The sequence below is a fragment of the Haliaeetus leucocephalus genome, unplaced genomic scaffold (genome assembly GCF_000737465.1).
Source record: "Haliaeetus leucocephalus isolate CR32 unplaced genomic scaffold, Haliaeetus_leucocephalus-4.0 Scaffold906, whole genome shotgun sequence".
NCBI classification, from domain to species: domain Eukaryota; kingdom Metazoa; phylum Chordata; class Aves; order Accipitriformes; family Accipitridae; genus Haliaeetus; species Haliaeetus leucocephalus.
In genome coordinates, this window is record NW_010973342.1 from 1,875,416 (window position 1) to 1,892,107 (window position 16,692).

A 16,692-nucleotide genomic window follows, 5' to 3' on the forward strand; every position below is an offset into this window, starting at 1 on the left:
CCCATCCCATCCCCTTCGCCTCCCGTCTCGTCCGGTCCCGCGCAAGGCGGCTAGCGGCGGAGCGAGAGCCGAGCGGTCTGGTGCCTGCCACTCTGGCACCTGGCACGAATATTTCGTATTCGACTTCGTCGGAGGGTCGTTACCTTCGAACAAACAGCACCAAAACAAGATGACCTTGATAGAGCAGTTGGTGTTCCTGCAGGCTCGGCCATGCCGTGCTGCTCGCTGGTCCCCGGGGAGGCTCGGTGCGTGTGAGAAGCCACACAGCCCTCTCCCGCTTAGCGCGGTTGATCTTTTTGGCACTTGCCCTGTGTTCTGGAGGGTCACTTGTGTGCCTCTGCAGAGATGGTTTAGGATCCCTTTGCAGGTTAGCTGCTCGAAGAATTGCAGCGGATCACCACAACTCGAGCTTCTTGCGTCTCAACTGCGAAGCGGCCAGGTTCCACCCGGAATTAAACTTGGTTTCGGGGGTGTGTGCTTCTGTGGGATTTTTTGTTTGGTTGGTTTGGGGTTTTTTGTTTGGGGTGTTTGTTTTTTTTTTAAATCGGTGCTTTAATCTACAGCACGCTCTCTTAGAACATCTTCAAACACTAGTTCAGCTATTGTGGCTGAATGTTGAATAGGTTAAGATGAAACCTGGAAGAAAGCCTAAGTGATCTCAGCGATAAGGATGTATTCTAAATTGTAAATGACCAGCTCATCCTAAATTGATCCTAAAATTAACTTGCAGCTACATCAGGTTAGTAACCCCTAATTACAGTACAGGATTTAAACAGATGCTGAATTATTTGTACCTGTGAGAGATTTGAGGCTGGTTAAAAAATAAAAAGCTTAAAATGAGCTATTGTGTGGTTCAGCCTATTGCAGTATGCCTGTACGTGCAAATACTTCTACTTGCTCAGTCAGCAGATGCTCTTAATATGAGTTTGTGGAGGCTTCAATCTGCTTCATTGCTGTATCATACATTGTACTCTGTTTGAAATTGCATTCTCTTCTTACTGGAATAAAAGATCATTTTCACAAGCTTTTGTCTTCTGTGAATTTTGGGTGGGTTTTGGTTTTGTTGTGTTGGGGCTCGTGGGTTGGTTTTTTTGTTTATTTTTTAATTTTCCCTGATTAAAAAACAGTCTTGTAGATAACGACTGTCACCAACAGACAATTTTATTCTTTTTTGGCTACCACTGAAAAGGATGAAATTACTACAAAGGACTCATACTTGTAATCTGATAAAATGTGCCACTCCCATTTTTGTGCTGGTCTGGCTTCTTTATTGTAGGGTAGTGCTGAGTAGAACATGTCAGTGAATGCTTGCTGAAATGCAGGATGGGCTTTTGCTCTTTTAAGAGGTTTGAATAACTGTACTAGTGTGCCAATACTGTAACTAGCCACGCATATTCCAAAATAAAGCGTTCCTTAACCAAGAAATTCTTGGAAGAATGATATGCTTAGTGCTGGTGTGGAAGACTTTGTGCTTAGCTGAATGAGATTTCCAAGTTAATTCTACTGTACAGAATAAAATCCCCATTGCAGCCCAGTGTATACAGTTTTTCTCGCCTTCCAAAAGCAATTTTGCTCTGCAGTTGGCTTTCAGTGAAAGAAGACCCTGAAAATAATTTTCGTAAACCAAAATTAAGCAGTAACTTCTATTGTAATAAGCATTGGGTGCATGTGTTTTAATGTCAAGTTCTGTGATGCTTTAGGGAGATCGATATGATGATGTCTGCATATTAGCAGTTGCTTGTGGATGCAAAATGGTTTTTCTTTCACTAGTAGTGTCTCAAAGGAGTAAAAATGTTAGATTTAGGGTCAAGGTTCACCTTGTCTGTGGAAACAGTAATAGAGGTTAATATTTGATGGTGTTAATTTGTGAAAAATAGCTAATAATAAAAAAACAGTCTTCTAATAGAAACTGGGAGAAAGTATAGCCATTTGCTTCTTTCCTGTCAGCACAGTGGATATAGTCTGCAGTTGATGGTGCAGCTGAAGCTCATTATGATGATGCACTCATATACTGGTCACTATCAGCGCTTGCAAGGAATTATTAATGCAAGAATAATGTCTTAGCTGTCGATCACAATACCTTTTTTACTAGATTTCTTTGCTTATTTTCTCACTGGAGGTTTTTTTCTTTTTAGTGAATAGCTTTGTCAGCATGAGCACTATCCCTTTACTAAACAAAGCTAAGTACTATTCAGTGGTTGAAATACGTTTTTCTTGATTCTTTTCCTTGCTTTCAAACTGATGTCATGCATAGCTGTATTAACTGGTATTAATGAGCCAGACATTCCAAATTCATGACAATGTTTCCTGTCAGCAATGCTGGCATCATAGGATTGATTGTTGAGACAGTGCCCAGTTAGCAAGGAAAAAGAGGGGTTTTCTATCTCCCGAGACCTTCACAGACCTGCATCTATGAGTCCCACAGAACTAGCTTGAACTAGAATTGAATTGTACGAGACAAGAGTAGAAAACCACATCCATGTTGCTCTGCACTCATGTGTGCTTTTCATCCATCCTTTTTTTTAAGGTGGGGTTGGAGGAGAAGGCCTTTCTGCAAGTGGTAGGGATCCTGTTTTAGTTTCTGAATGATCCAGGCTGTTCTGATTGTGTTGGAAAGGCTGGCTCTATTGCCCAAGGAAGTTTTGACATAATTGACAGGTTAGGTTGAGAGAAAGAAATTGGTACCATTTGAGGAGCTGTTTGTGCTAACGGGAAAAAGTCTATGGCTGGAATTTAGTGCTCATTTGCAATGATTAGTTTTCACAGTATAGGGTTTTTTTTATTTTATTTTAATAGAAACGGCATAAACAAGCTACACGTGAAAGCAGGTTTTTGGAAGTGGCAAAATTCATAATAAGGTTGAATGCAAAATATCTGTAATATGGATTTGGTTTTTCTGTAGGACTGTTTAATCGTGTTTGTTGTTTGTATATCACTGACACTTTGAATACTTCATGTTTGCTATGGTACTTCAAGCTTTGGAGTAGATGGAAGTTGTGTAAAGGTTGTTTTATCCCAGTAGGTCGTGGTTTTGGTATGTTGTCTTCCAAAACAATGTTTGTAGGAAATACAAAAATAGCACGGTACATGTGATGCCAAGTCCTCTAATGTGGATCATAGTGAAACAGTAATTAAGGGTGGAAGGACCTCTGAGGGGCTAACTCCCCTCTCAGAGCAGAGTCTGCTTAGACCAGGTTCCCAGGGCTCATCCACCTGAGCTTTGAATGCCTTCAACGTCAGAGGTTCTACCACATCTTGGGAAACTTGTCCCAGTGTTTCACTACCCTCCTAGTGATGGTTGGTTTTTTTTCCTAAGACCAGAATTCCCCTTGTAGCAGTTTGTGCCTGTTGTCTTCGTGTTCTTTATACAGGCGCCTCAGAGACTTGTATTCAGCCTTCACCATCCTGTTACTACTGTTCACAGCTACTGAAGATCCAACAAAGCCTTCTCCTGTGAAGGCTGAACAAGCCCAGTTCTCTCAGCCTCTCTTTGCGTGTCACTTGCTCCAGACCCGAGTCATCTTGGTGCCTCTTTGCTAGTCTTGCTCTGGTGTGTCAGTGTCTATATTACAAACACAAGTTAATACATTATGCTCTGTTACGATTTAGGCTTGTTGTACTTCAGGGCACCGTAACAAGTGTGGGGTTTCTGACTAACCGTGACTTTAACCTTTTTTTTTTTTTTTTTTGCCATCATTGAACTCTTGCATCTGAAAATAGCTTGGGTAGGAGAAATCTTACCATGAGATTTTAAGACAAGGAGCTTGTGGCTGGTTTTGGCTTCAGTTTCAAAACCATGTAAATCAAACAAAAAATATTTTACATAGGGCTTATTTTGTACCTCAGCTAGTATCTGCTGCTTGTAAGCTGATTCTTAGCAGTACTTTGTAAAAGCAGGCTGTCAGTCAGAGGAAGTTAAGATGCTTCTACAAATGGAATGGAAAAAAACGTCAAAATTCACTCCTGAACATAAATTTTAACAGTTTTCAGTTCTGAGCTTCCTCCAGTGGAAAAGCTTTAAAGGGACTGCAGTTGGGCAGAGATGCGAAAGCATTATCTTGAAGACTTTTGTAGACCCTCTTTAAATTCTTATGTGCATCACCTTGGTGTTCTCCACTCTCGTAACTTGCCCTGTCTTTTTCTTCTCTAGGAATATGAAGAAAAAACTGGAAGAGCTCACAGACCACTCTCTCCTAAACAGAATGTGAGGAAGAATCTTGATTTTGAACCACTCTCCACTACAGCACTTATTTTAGAGGACAGACCAGCGTAAGTTTTTGGAAGTACCACAATGAGGGTCTCTTTAAAATTAGGCTAGCAAAGCTTTTCTTACTGTGTGTATTTGATTATTCTAATGTAAACAGATGATTTAAAATTTAAAGTAGGTGGGGTTTTTTTTCAGGCAAGTGAATATGAAAGTGGGATGATTATGAGAAAAATTATTCAAACAAAAGTAACTGTTTTATAATAAAAACAATGGCTTTGTGTGAAAGGAGGTAATTAGAAGAGCAGAGCTCTAGTTTTGAGTAATTCTACCTCCTAAACACAAATAAGGGATTTTTATTTTCCCAGACAGAACATAAGCATAAAAGTGAAGCTGGTATATGTTAAAGAAATTGAGAAGCAAGGATATGGTGTCGTGTTTACACAGAGAAAGACCACACCTTCGTAAATAATGAAACAATATGATTGTTCTGCAGTGGGTTCAGCATTGCATTTTAAAGGTTGTCAAGTACTTGATAAGTTGTTTCATGCTTCTGTTACTGCAAGGACATTCTTGCATATGCAGGCTAAGTCAGTAACAATTTACTGACAACTGCTTTACCATGGTTTGCTCTTGAATTACACGAATTCAGTCATGTTTAGTCAATTTATGAATGGTACCCAGCTTTACAGGCATGGTGTCTGCATTTTTAATATAGCTGTGCATTGATGTAAAGAGCTGGCATAACATAGGTCTGTGTTTTCATCAACAAATCTGTGTGAAGAATGCTCATATCAAAGTAGTCTAGTCGTAGGGTTATTTAAGACACTTTTTGGCTTGACTGGTAGACTATGTAACGACTGCTTGGGACATCTAGAACAATGTAAGAGTGATTGTTTGTTAGAGCAGGTTTTATTGTGTACAGCTGGAAACAATATGTACTAGCTTATTTGTTGTATTTAAAACCTGTCTATTGAAAATCATTCCTTATGTGAGATAAACTGAGAAGTACAGTGTTCAGATAGATTGAATTAGTTATACATTACAGGATAACAATCAGATTTTGCTTTCTTTCCTGCTGTTGATAGACTGAGGAACTTCTAGCAGAAAAGGTATTTTTAAGCTTCTAAACAACTGAATCATCATTTCTTTTGTCTAGTAGGGAAAACTGCTCTGGACAACAGTGCTGTCGTCTGATGAATCTTTCTAGAGAATCTTTTTTAATTGTTTACTTAGATGCATGCTATTTTTTTTTTTTTTACCTATTAGGCTTTAAGTAATTTCTTTTTTATTTCCTATGACAAAAAGATTTAAGACTTCTGGAAGAAAAGTGCAGTGAGATTTTTTCCGAAATGGCTGCTCTTGATTTTGCACTCACTTGTAAGGTTTAGATAAAACTTGTAGCAAAAATCAGTAAGTATTCCATAGTCCCTCTAGCTTTAACTGGAAAGAGTGTTAGTTGAATTTTGATAGATACTAAACATCATCTCACATGTATGGTGATGTCATTAAGAGACAGGACAAATAATCTGAGTGATGGAATTTAAGCTAGGAGAACTTTCATTGTTTTATCTGGTTTTCTTTTCCAAACTTTACTCAGCTTACACCACTTATAAAGACTTGGATTTAATAAAGATGCTGGTCAATTTACAGAAATGAAATTGGAAAAGAGTAGGTTGTCCTCTGTGGTTAACAATGACATTAATGTGAAAATCCACTTTTCTTGTTCTTGTAAAAATCCTGATTCTAAAAAATATTCATAGGCATGTATGACATGGCTATGCATACTGTACAGGTAATATGATGATGTAAATAGTAAAGCATACCACTATTAATGGTGACTGTGTTGATGGCTAGCAGCTGCCGTATGTGTGACACCTTACAGGAATGTGAAAGTGAATTTTTGCATATCTTTTTTATTAACCAAAGATATAAACTGTCCTAGGAGTACAATACAGTGTTCTACAATACAGAAGAACAAAATACTTATCGTCATTTCCTGTTCTGATGTTTTGGTGATCCTGTAGTTGTATGAGATACCTAGTGGTTATGTTAATTACAAATATAATTAGTTTAAAGTTAATGTGGTCTGACATATAAGCATGTGTATTTGTATGGCAGAGATGTTACCAGTCCAGACTTTAATCACAAATCAAAATGGCTGTGTTGGTGTTGATAACTGGAGAATATATAGAGGATGACTCTAGTGCCACTTGTTGCTGTAGAAGTGAGGGGGAGGAGTTAAGCCTTTAAAATAGAAATGGGGCCTCACAGAGCAGAGGGAAAAAGTAAGCTGGTGTAGGGAGTCATTACTGCATGGGTAGAGAAAGTTGTGGATGTAAGTCTTAAACGAGGTGCACAGTAAGAGAAAGTACGGTCTTGCATCTTATTTGTAGAGATCAGTTTAAATCAAAACTACCAGCTTGGTATATACCAGTATATTCCCTTTATTTATGAAGATCAGCCTGTGGGTTCAGTTGGTTTAATAATAAAAATGCTGAAATTACCAAACATAAGGAAATTACTCAGCATATTTTGTGTATAAAAGTAGTCGTAGCTGGTCAGTGTTCTTTCCTTCTCTTCTGCTGACTCTGGCAAAAAAAAATTCTTTCCAGGGATCTGTTGCTCTACTCTTTGATCAGATATTTTGACAAGAAGCAGTATATGCTTTTCTTTTAGAAGTGTCTAGAATTTTCTTTAGACAGGCATGCCAACTTTAAATACTGATTTTTTTTATTTTTTTTTTAATTTGAGGAACCTCCCTGCAAAACCAGCAGAAGAAGCTCAGAAACACAGACAACAATACGAAGAAATGGTGGTTCAAGCAAAAAAAAGAGGTGATGGCATTTCTTCTTGTCGTGGTTTAACCCCAGGCAGCAACTAAGCACCACGCAGCCGCTCACTCACTCCCCCCCCACCCAGTGGGGTGGGGGAGAAAATCGGGAAAAGAAGTAAAACTCGTGGGTTGAGATAAGAATGGTTTAGTAGAACAGAAAAGAAGAAACTAATAATGAGAATGATAACACTAATAAAATGACAACAGTAATAATGAAAGGATTGGAATGTACAAATGATGCGCAGTGCAGTTGCTCACCACCCACTGATCGACACCCAGGTAGTTCCCGAGCGGGGATTCCCCTGCCCCCACTCCCCCCAGTTTATACACTAGATGTGGCATCCCATGGTATGGAATACCCTGTTGGCCAGTTTGGGTCAGCTGCCCCGGCTCTGCCCTGTGACAACGTCTAGTGCCCCTCCAGCTTTCTCACTGGCTGGGCATGAGAAGCTGAAAAATCCTTGACTTTAGTCTAAACACTACTGAGCAACAACTGAAAACATCAGTGTTATCAACGTTCTTCTTATACTGAACTCAAAACATAGCACTGTACCAGCTACTAGGAAGACAATTAACTCTATCCCAGCTGAAACCAGGACACTTGTCTTCAGAGGAGAGAAGTAAAGTTAAGGGGTATTTCTAAACCTGAAATGCACTCGTGTCAGTCTTGTTGCACTGTAACGTGAGGGATCTGTACCTCCCCCCCAAAGAAGAATCAATCCAGAGAAGAGAGAGGAGTGAAGGTAGTTTCATTAAAAAGCCCCACCCCAAGCTGAAAAAGAAAACAATCCTAGAATCCAGCAGGAAAGAATTTTTTAATTTGTAACCCTTAAATAACTGAGTGGCATCTGTTGGTTTAAAAATTTACTAATATATTGAAGTAGATTATCAGTGAAATTAGTGAAGACTAGGTTTATTTAGCTAACTACAGGATATTTGATAGTTTCAGGTTGGGAACAACTTGTTCAGGCTGTAGTATGTAAATACATAATTTTCCACATAGGAAAATGTGTGTAGTTATGTATATTTGATAATCTGTCTCCCACTTAAAATTTACAGCTTTCCCAAGGTTTTGCTCATAATTTCTTGTCTGACATGGTTCACAGAAGTGTCTCAGTAACGCTGTACCATGCATATCAGGTAGAGCTGACAGTAGTGGTTTCCTTCTGCGGATGTTTTTTGACCATCTGGACTCATAGAAGTTTTGTGTCCAGTGAGAGCTACTGGAAATATTTTTTTTCCAGCTGGCAGACCCCTGAGCCGTATGAAACAGTGCAAATGTGATATGAACAGAGGACTTGCTTGCTTTCTGCAGTTGACATGTTAATAAAAATAGCCTCTTGTGGTTTGGAACATCATATACCTACCAGTGAAGTTCTAACTTCATGTGACTTCCATGTTAGTATATCTACTTAATGTGTAGTAGTCCAAAGGAGTTACTCTGTTCTTTCTTTGCACACAGGGTAGATGGTTTGGGAGAAATGGGTTGATGCTCAGGTTGGGCTACGGGCCAGGTCCTTGTGCTGTCTTCACTGGACTAGAGTATGTCATTCTGTCCAGATAAATACCCTGACAAACCCATTTTCCCTAAAGCCACTCCAGATGAACAGCTTTGAAGAGTGATGTATTGTGTAGAGGTCAGGAAATCAGAGTGTAAACACCCTCTTCTTGTTTAGAGAAAAATTCAAACCCTGCATTTAGGCAGGCTTACAAAGAATTCGTATCAAAACTGAAAATATTCTAAGACAGTCGGTATAGCTGTGCTCAGGCACAGCTTCTGTTGGGCTTTAAAGCAGACCCTTCAGGTTGTGTGTGTTCATTCCAAAGTTGTTCTTCATGGTACTTCTGTTCTTCGGTTAGTTTTCCTTGCCAGGTCAGTACCTTCCCATATTGTAAACAGTGTGTGCGTGCACGCACACATCTTGTATTTCCACTGTGCTGCTATAAAGAGTATCTGCCTGCATTTGTTAAATTGCATATCTAACAAATTTGCTGGCGGAAGAAATAGTAGTTAATGATGCAAGCAAAAATACTGAGTGATAATGCAAAAATGTAAAATGTGTTTAAACTAAACATGAAAAATGTTTTCTTTTTAATGAACTGAAGGTTTTCAGCAGATATATATTTGTGTTGTATGACATTTAGATTAACCGTATGCTAAGAAGCATCAAAAATGTGGCTCTTGTGATTTCCTGACAATATATCTAAATCATAATTTACAAAGACAACACATAAGAGTGAAAACAAAATTTAAAAATTGTGCTATTCTAGCCTGTATTTTTGAGTCTGCCATAAAAAAGGGGGTGAGGCTTTATTAGGAAATACTCTGACCTGGCCTACTAGGTAGGACTGTTGGCTGTCAGAGATGCTAATTCAAAGTTACTAATGTGGTTAGATTTGAAGGGTCAAAGGAGCCCTATATTATTCAAATCCCTTTGTTCCATCCATCGAAAATGAGCCTTATGGATAGTTCCACTTTGTTCTTTATTCACATTGGCACTAGTGCTTAGCTTGCTGTGTGTCTTGAACAGTCCACTGTACATTTAGGTGAATATAGTGTGCTTTTACATGGCTGAATAGCCATGACTAGCTAACTCTGAATATTTGGTTTCTGGTTTTATTAACTTAAAAAGGAAATTGCTTTTCTGCAGAGCTTAAGGAAGCCCAGAAGAGAAAGAAACAACTGGAAGAACGCTGTAAACTGGAAGACAGCATTGGCAATGCTGTTTTAACTTGGAACAATGAAATCTTGCCCAACTGGGAAACTATGTAAGACAGTATGTTATACTGAGTTTTAATTAAAATTGCTGAGTCTGTATTCTGAAAATAAATTACAAAGTTAGCAAGTATAATTTTAAATGGTCTTGGAAGCTTTTGTTTGAAAGTCACTTTTGGACAGCTACGAAGAAAATAAGCAACATACATTTCATTATTTCTACAGGGTGGCTGGAAGTGATGCAGTTCTAATTCTTATTATTTGTCTTCAATGGAGGTTCAGGATAGTCAGAAACTGTGAAACACTGAGAAGTGGTCTGTGGTAGAGAATGTAAAAGCAGAAAGCATAATGCTTGACCACCATGCATTTATCAGAAATGAGCTTTCCTTGGCTACTTGAGCTGTTGATGTTATAATATCAGATGTAGATTGAAGTACGTGTATGGTATTATGAAAACTCTTTAATTACAGAGTGGCATACCTGCTGGGATAATCAAGTGATGGAAAAGAGAAGTAGGGAAAAAGTTATTTAAAAAAAAATAAATTAAGTGCTAAAAGATTTCCTACAAAGACACAGCACAGGCAATTGGTAAGCTACCTTCGCTGTCAGGTTTTTCATGGACTTTGCTAGTCATCTTAAAAAAACCAACAGCCCCCCCCCCGCCCCGACCCGCGAATATAGCACAACAACAACATAAACCACCCTCCGCAGCACTCACAATTGCAATTTGCTTAATCGTGGAACTCAGTTGTCCTGAGAATATATGTTAAAAACATGGACAGAATTTGTTGGAAAATGCATTTCTGGAGAACTGAAGTAATAAGTATAAGCAAATTGTAGATTTATATGTCTGTCTTTAGTATTTGAAGATGCGTCTGTTATGGCTGCTGTAAAAATAAGGACACCTTCTCCTGTACTGGTTTATAAATCCAGAAGTTCCCCAATGTATTAGCTATTTTACATTTAAGTTCAGAATCTGCTTTTAGATAAATGGATTGTTGCGGGTTTTGTCACTACCACAAACTTTCATTGGTGCTTAGGTGCTATTCTGTTCCTCCTTCTGGGCTCTCAGATTGATGAACATTAGCTCTAGCCATTTCAAAGCCTGTGTTCTGTTAAAATGTCTTTCATGCTCCCACCTAAAAGTTATTACTTGTTACATCTTCATGCATTTTTCTGGATGGTTAAAGCTGCAAAGCTGGGTGGGAAACTGCATGTCTCATTTGCACAGCAGGATGATGACAGAGGGGAGAGGGTAGACTTCCATGACTTGTTTCTGTATATCTTACATGGAGATATCCAGCATTTAGCATAGGCAGTGGCATAGATAGGGATTTCCTTTTTGTTTGTTTATTTCGGTCCCCTACGAATCTTGCTGGTCAACTGTGGTTGCAGATTACAGATATTGTGATTGCAGTGCTTCTGTCAAAATAAGCCATTAACTTGGAAGGAGGTAAGCTTTCCTTTACAGTTCAAAGCAAAATAGTACTAAAGAATGGGCATGTGCAAACCGTGTTTGACTTCCTGGCCTGTTCATGTTCATTTTGGTTTGGACACCTTCAGCAGTGGTAGGAGGATGCATTTGCAATTCAGCTGGCAATGAAATATTTCTTAGAATAATCTGTTTTACTTTAAACAGGTGTTGTTCCCGTAAAGTTCGAGAGCTATGGTGGCAGGGCATTCCACCAAGTGTGAGAGGCAAAGTCTGGAGCTTGGCAATTGGCAACGAGTTAAACATCACCCATGGTGAGACTGTTGTTTTGTCTACATTGTCTTACAAAGAGAAATAGTAAGGGGATAGCCTTGTGTTTATTAGGGTGTATCAGAACCTGATGTGTGGGTGTGAGGAGATGTTATCTAGTTATACTCTTTTTTGTGGTGCTTTGACATGTTTTGTTCAAAAATAGAGTCTCTTTTAATCTTATAGCTGCTCTGGGATTGCTGCTGTGAGTTGTTTCTGATTACTGCTGTTGCTGTGTCTTGCTTTGATGTTAGATGGAAATGATTAGAATTAATGACTCAAGATTTTTTTTTTCTTTTTGAAACTTAGGATTGTTGTTAATTTCGTAATGCCTATGAGTACGCATGTAGTGTGCTTCCTTTGATTTGGAGAAAGATGTTACTTTTGTGAGAGACTAAAAGACCCTTGGGAAAATTTGTACTTTTGTTTATATGTGTGTGTGAAAATAGAAATAATGTGCTACTCTGGAGTACAGAAAAACACAGCTCTGAAAGACTAACATATGTAATTAATTCCAACATGGAGATGTGGTAGGCTGCCTGTACTCCTGCTGTATTGTGCTGCTTTTCTGTGCTTGGCTTAGTTACCTTGGGTGTAGTTCTTAAATGGAATTTTCTAGACTTATCCCAATTATCCAATCAGACTATAATTTTGAACATCAGTGGTCTGTAAGAAAAGTAAATGGTTGAACATAAAATGCAACTTGTTCCTAGATTGCCTTTTCTTTTCACTTAATCTCAAGTTACAGGTCAGTGGAACAAGTCTTTCAGAACCATAACCTACTTAGAAGTTCAACTACTATGTTAGAGATACTGTTACTTGTAATGACTGGGGCAGCATTGCTTGTATGGTAGGTATTTAGTACCTTACAGTGGACATGAGCATATACAAATAGTGGACTTTGTTTTCCCCGTTTTTCATTTTCCAGAACTATATGATATTTGCTTGGCTCGTGCCAAAGAGAAATGGCGATCACTTAGCACGGGAGGGGCTGAAGTAGAGTGTGAAGGTATGCTTTTCATGAATGATTTATGCTGTGTTATAGAATAAGAGATTTTGTAAAATTGTTCCTTAAAATGAAATCACAAACTTTAAACAAAAAATTCATCTATAAAGATGTGTCTGGTAAAAAGAAAACTTTTTGTGGAAGCAAGAAATAGCTGTATTCTTTCTTCTCAATGAATCTCTGTTCTCTTATAAAACGCATTTGTTCATTTTTCTTTATAAACTATCTATAGGTACAGTTCTTATTTGATGCCAATTTGTAGGAAAACTAGGAAAGTTTGGGGATTATAATTTGAATTGCAACATTAAAATACTTTGCTGCATCTGTAGTTTTGGAATTGAAACTCAAATTACAGCAGAAGATTGCATTTTAGTACCTTATTGCAGCTTTGAGCCCATCTCTTGGGTATGTTTCAGAGAGCACCAATTTATTTTTGCAGGCAAAGTGGTTAGAGATTTACTAATTGATTGGAGGAGTTGGCTGTTTTTGAGAGAGTATAAAACTATGTGCAGGTGCTTGAAATTGCCTTTGGTAAGTAATTGTGCTGACCAGAAAAAGGAGAACAAACATACTGGCATTTATCAACAGAAAAATATTTTTGATTGGAAATCCCCTACTTTGTTCTCTTAAGATCGTCTGCATCTTAAATAAGATGACATCTAGTATGTTTCCAGCTTGCTCTTGCACTTTGTTTTCTGGAGCATAGATGCTCATGTGACTGGTGTAAGCAGTGGCTAGTGACAACTCTTGTTTTTTGATTGTTCAATAAGTAGCCATAGGTAATTCTCAACTCTACTTACCAGAACAGACAAAATAAAAATAAAACTTTTTGATATCAGAAAGAAAACTATTACTTTAGAAATTTGTTTTGTGTGAGATCTGTTTCAGTTATGGAGAATGTATTGCAGCGTCTGTGATCTTTAACAACACATACAAAGAGTAAATAAACATGATTCTGGAAGGAGGCCTGGCAGTAGTAGAGATAGGTGGCATCCATCAAATGCTGCTGCTTTAGGACTTCTCTCTCCCACCACAACCTTTCCACAGAGGCAGCTGCTTCAGGAGCCACTGGGAAGCCTTGTTGAGGCCGAGGGATCACAGGTTAACAGGCTTGTGTCTGTCTAATGATTTGTCAGCAGATACCAGTAAAGTGCCTGGCCTGCCTTGCCCTGCGTCTTTCCCCCCATCACTTCAAAACATATTGAGGGTCAGTGTGCACTGTAGGGTTGCTTTGAGTCATGACATACTTGCTTCTTAGCCTGTGTGCTGAATTCAGGGAATTGTCCTGTCTATGCCCTTATTCCCTAGTGTTTGCGTCAAAATAAATGAACTGTGCAAAAGTAACTGGGAGAGAAAAAAAAAGTGTACACTGATCTATGTAATAAAAGCAGTAACTCTGGCTTTTGTAGATGCTGGATTTTCTGCAGCTGACAGAGAAGCAAGCTTGGAGTTAATAAAACTGGATATCTCAAGAACGTTTCCTAATCTCTGTATATTCCAGCAAGTAAGCAATGTTAACTTTTGTCTTGACTTCTCAGAGAAATTAAGTTTACATAATCTTGCCTGTTCCTTGGTTGAAACAGCCCATTGAGTTCAAGTCTGAAGGAGTAGACATCTTGAGAGGAAAAAGTTCCTAAAGATTTTGGAAAACTAGAAATAATCTAGAAAAGAGTAACCTCAAGGTAATACACATTTGGAAGAGGCAAAACCCCAATCTGTTGGCTGATAATCATCATTCATCTAGCCTAGTTCATGCTGGTTTCTGTCTGATGAAGTGATGCAGGTGAGTGTTTCCAAGTCAGTGAATCAACACTGCTGGGTTGCAAATACACAGTAAGTGAGAGAGAGCACAACTCAAGCAAGCAAGCAAGATTTGGTGGCCTTTTTTTGGTTCCATGCGCAACCAATTTAACTTGTATGTTTTTGGTGTGCTTTAACAACTCATTTTAACTGGTTATTTTGTCCTTCTATACACAAATTGCAGCAGCCCTGTAAAAAATTTAGATTGTGATAAATCAACATTTTTGGGTGAAAAACTTTTCCCTTTGGAACTTGTCAGCCAATTACAGTACTTAGTGTAAGATATGGCAGCTGTTAATAGCCAACAGTATGAAATTCTTTTTAGCTATATGTGTCATTCTTGATATTCTCTGTGTGTTATGGCATATTGTTGTTGTTTTAACTATTTCCTGCTTTCTTGGCACTACTGTCAAAGTGCTGCTAAGCTATAAGGAATGTCTTAGGCTTACATTCCTCTTGTATGAGGATTTAATTTGTAATTGATGTATTGGATGAACTGTATGCGTTTGTAATAAATAGGGTATGGAAGGCTGTTTCATGCTTTTAAAGGCAAAATTACATTGAAAGTCTTGGGGCTGTTCAGAGCTGCATAGGGAAATAATGTGTCCTTCATCAGAAGTAATAGATACTGTCTGTAGTACTGAAGGGTTTTTAACGTTTGTTATATACTCAGATGTATTGTCTTGTTTTTGTTTAATTATAGGGTGGTCCTTACCATGACACGTTGCACAGTATTTTAGGAGCCTATACTTGTTACAGACCTGATGTGGGCTATGTAAGTGAAGAAATTTTTTTTCAGGGGTGGGGAGGGAGAAGTAGAGGGAGGGAGGATTGTGTTAATCAGTCCTTTGTAGACCAGTATTAAATGATTTTGTGGATACTTGTGGGGTTTCTGTGGGCTTTCGTCTATTCCAGTACATGCTTGAGAAGTGTATATAATGGTTCTGTTGCTACATTTAAGCTTTTTAACAGGTTAAGTAATTGGAATCCTCAAAAGTACATATTTGTAGTGCTTGAAAATGGAAGTCAAAATAGAAGATGTAGTTAAATTGGTCCTTTGAAGTACATATACTGTTCTTAACGGCAGTCTTACTGAGACTCTCCTGTTGAGTCTCTTACTCCTCTTGATAGGCATTTCTGTGCCTTAGCACTGTGAGCTTCTGGAACAGTTTTTAAAGCAATGCCCATTGAGGCTACATGAGCTCTCTTAAAGTATTTGAAGTAGTGATTATGAGAGGACTGACTGGATGTCAGATACTTAATTTAGTCTTTTTTCCCAGAGCAGAGATATATATAGGAGCTTATTCTTTATTTGGGAGCAGTTGTTTTAGAGAAGGCAAATGCAGAAAGATAATGTTCCTATTCTCTGAGTAGTATGCGATGCTTGGCAAAAACTGCTGAGTGTGACTGCTGGGAAACTAGAAGAAGGGCAGATCAGGTAGTGTGCTTTATTTGGCATGGAACCTGTTGTTGTGTTGGGAAGGAGCTTGTTCCTCAGGTTTGCAAGAAGGACTGTCACACCTTGGTCCGTGTGACTATGCAATGGCAGTGCTACACCCTCTGAGTGAGCGAGCTTTGCCTAGATTCAGCATTGATTCTATAGCATACTTTGTAGAAAGATGCAACATCATCATGAGCTTATGGTAAATGAAATAAGCTTAATCTTAAAATGCTACTGCTTGTCAAATGAGTCGTTGCAGTTTGCAGTTGTCTGTAGCTGCCGGTAATTGACTGAAAAAGGAAAGAGCAGGCTTTGTCTCTAAGGCTGTAGTCCAGTTTTCCACAAATAAGGGTATCTGTGACCCATCCCTAGGAGAAGAGGAATTACTTATAAATAGCTTATTCTTCAAAAAAATCTTCTGCATATTTGAAAGTGCTGTCATCCTAGCCTGTCTTAGGAGTTTTACTTAGTCTTTGAAAGGAGGCAACATGGGGATTATTAGCTTCTATGCTCTGAACATTCAATACCAAAGGGTCACGTGGGTTAAAAAATCCTGCCTTTCTGAACGTTTCACAAAATTCAGCAGCTCAGCAAGTGCATTAAACACTAGTGATTACGAAGACAAAATGAGGCAGTATTCTTGGAAGAATACAGTTATTGCTGAATGGTGACATTTCTTCTTTCTTTAGGTACAGGGCATGTCATTCATAGCAGCAGTATTGATCTTGAACTTGGATACTGCAGATGCCTTCATTGCTTTTTCTAACCTTTTAAATAAACCCTGTCAGATGGCATTTTTCCGTGTGGACCATGGCCTTGTAAGTATGCAAGAAAACGGTAATCTATGTGTTGTAGATATGTGTGTGGAAAGTTTAAAAAAAATATTGATGGGCTCAGTAGCTTGGAAAGCCAGTCAGAATTTATTTTAAAGCAGCATGCTTGATAAAC

The 16,692-nt window shown here is 38.5% G+C and overlaps 1 protein-coding gene across 1 annotated transcript in view; it reads left to right on the forward strand.

Annotated features, from left to right (window-relative positions):
• Positions 1–16,692, forward strand: part of TBC1D14 (TBC1 domain family, member 14) — a 74,916-nt gene that overhangs the window by 38,072 nt on the left and 20,152 nt on the right. The window contains exons 4-11 of the mRNA XM_010583494.1: positions 4,151–4,269; positions 6,959–7,041; positions 9,692–9,809; positions 11,396–11,502; positions 12,426–12,506; positions 13,913–14,007; positions 15,007–15,078; positions 16,434–16,562. Of these exons, the coding sequence (XP_010581796.1) occupies positions 4,151–4,269; positions 6,959–7,041; positions 9,692–9,809; positions 11,396–11,502; positions 12,426–12,506; positions 13,913–14,007; positions 15,007–15,078; positions 16,434–16,562 (804 nt within the window). The remainder of the gene's footprint in view (positions 1–4,150; positions 4,270–6,958; positions 7,042–9,691; positions 9,810–11,395; positions 11,503–12,425; positions 12,507–13,912; positions 14,008–15,006; positions 15,079–16,433; positions 16,563–16,692) is intronic.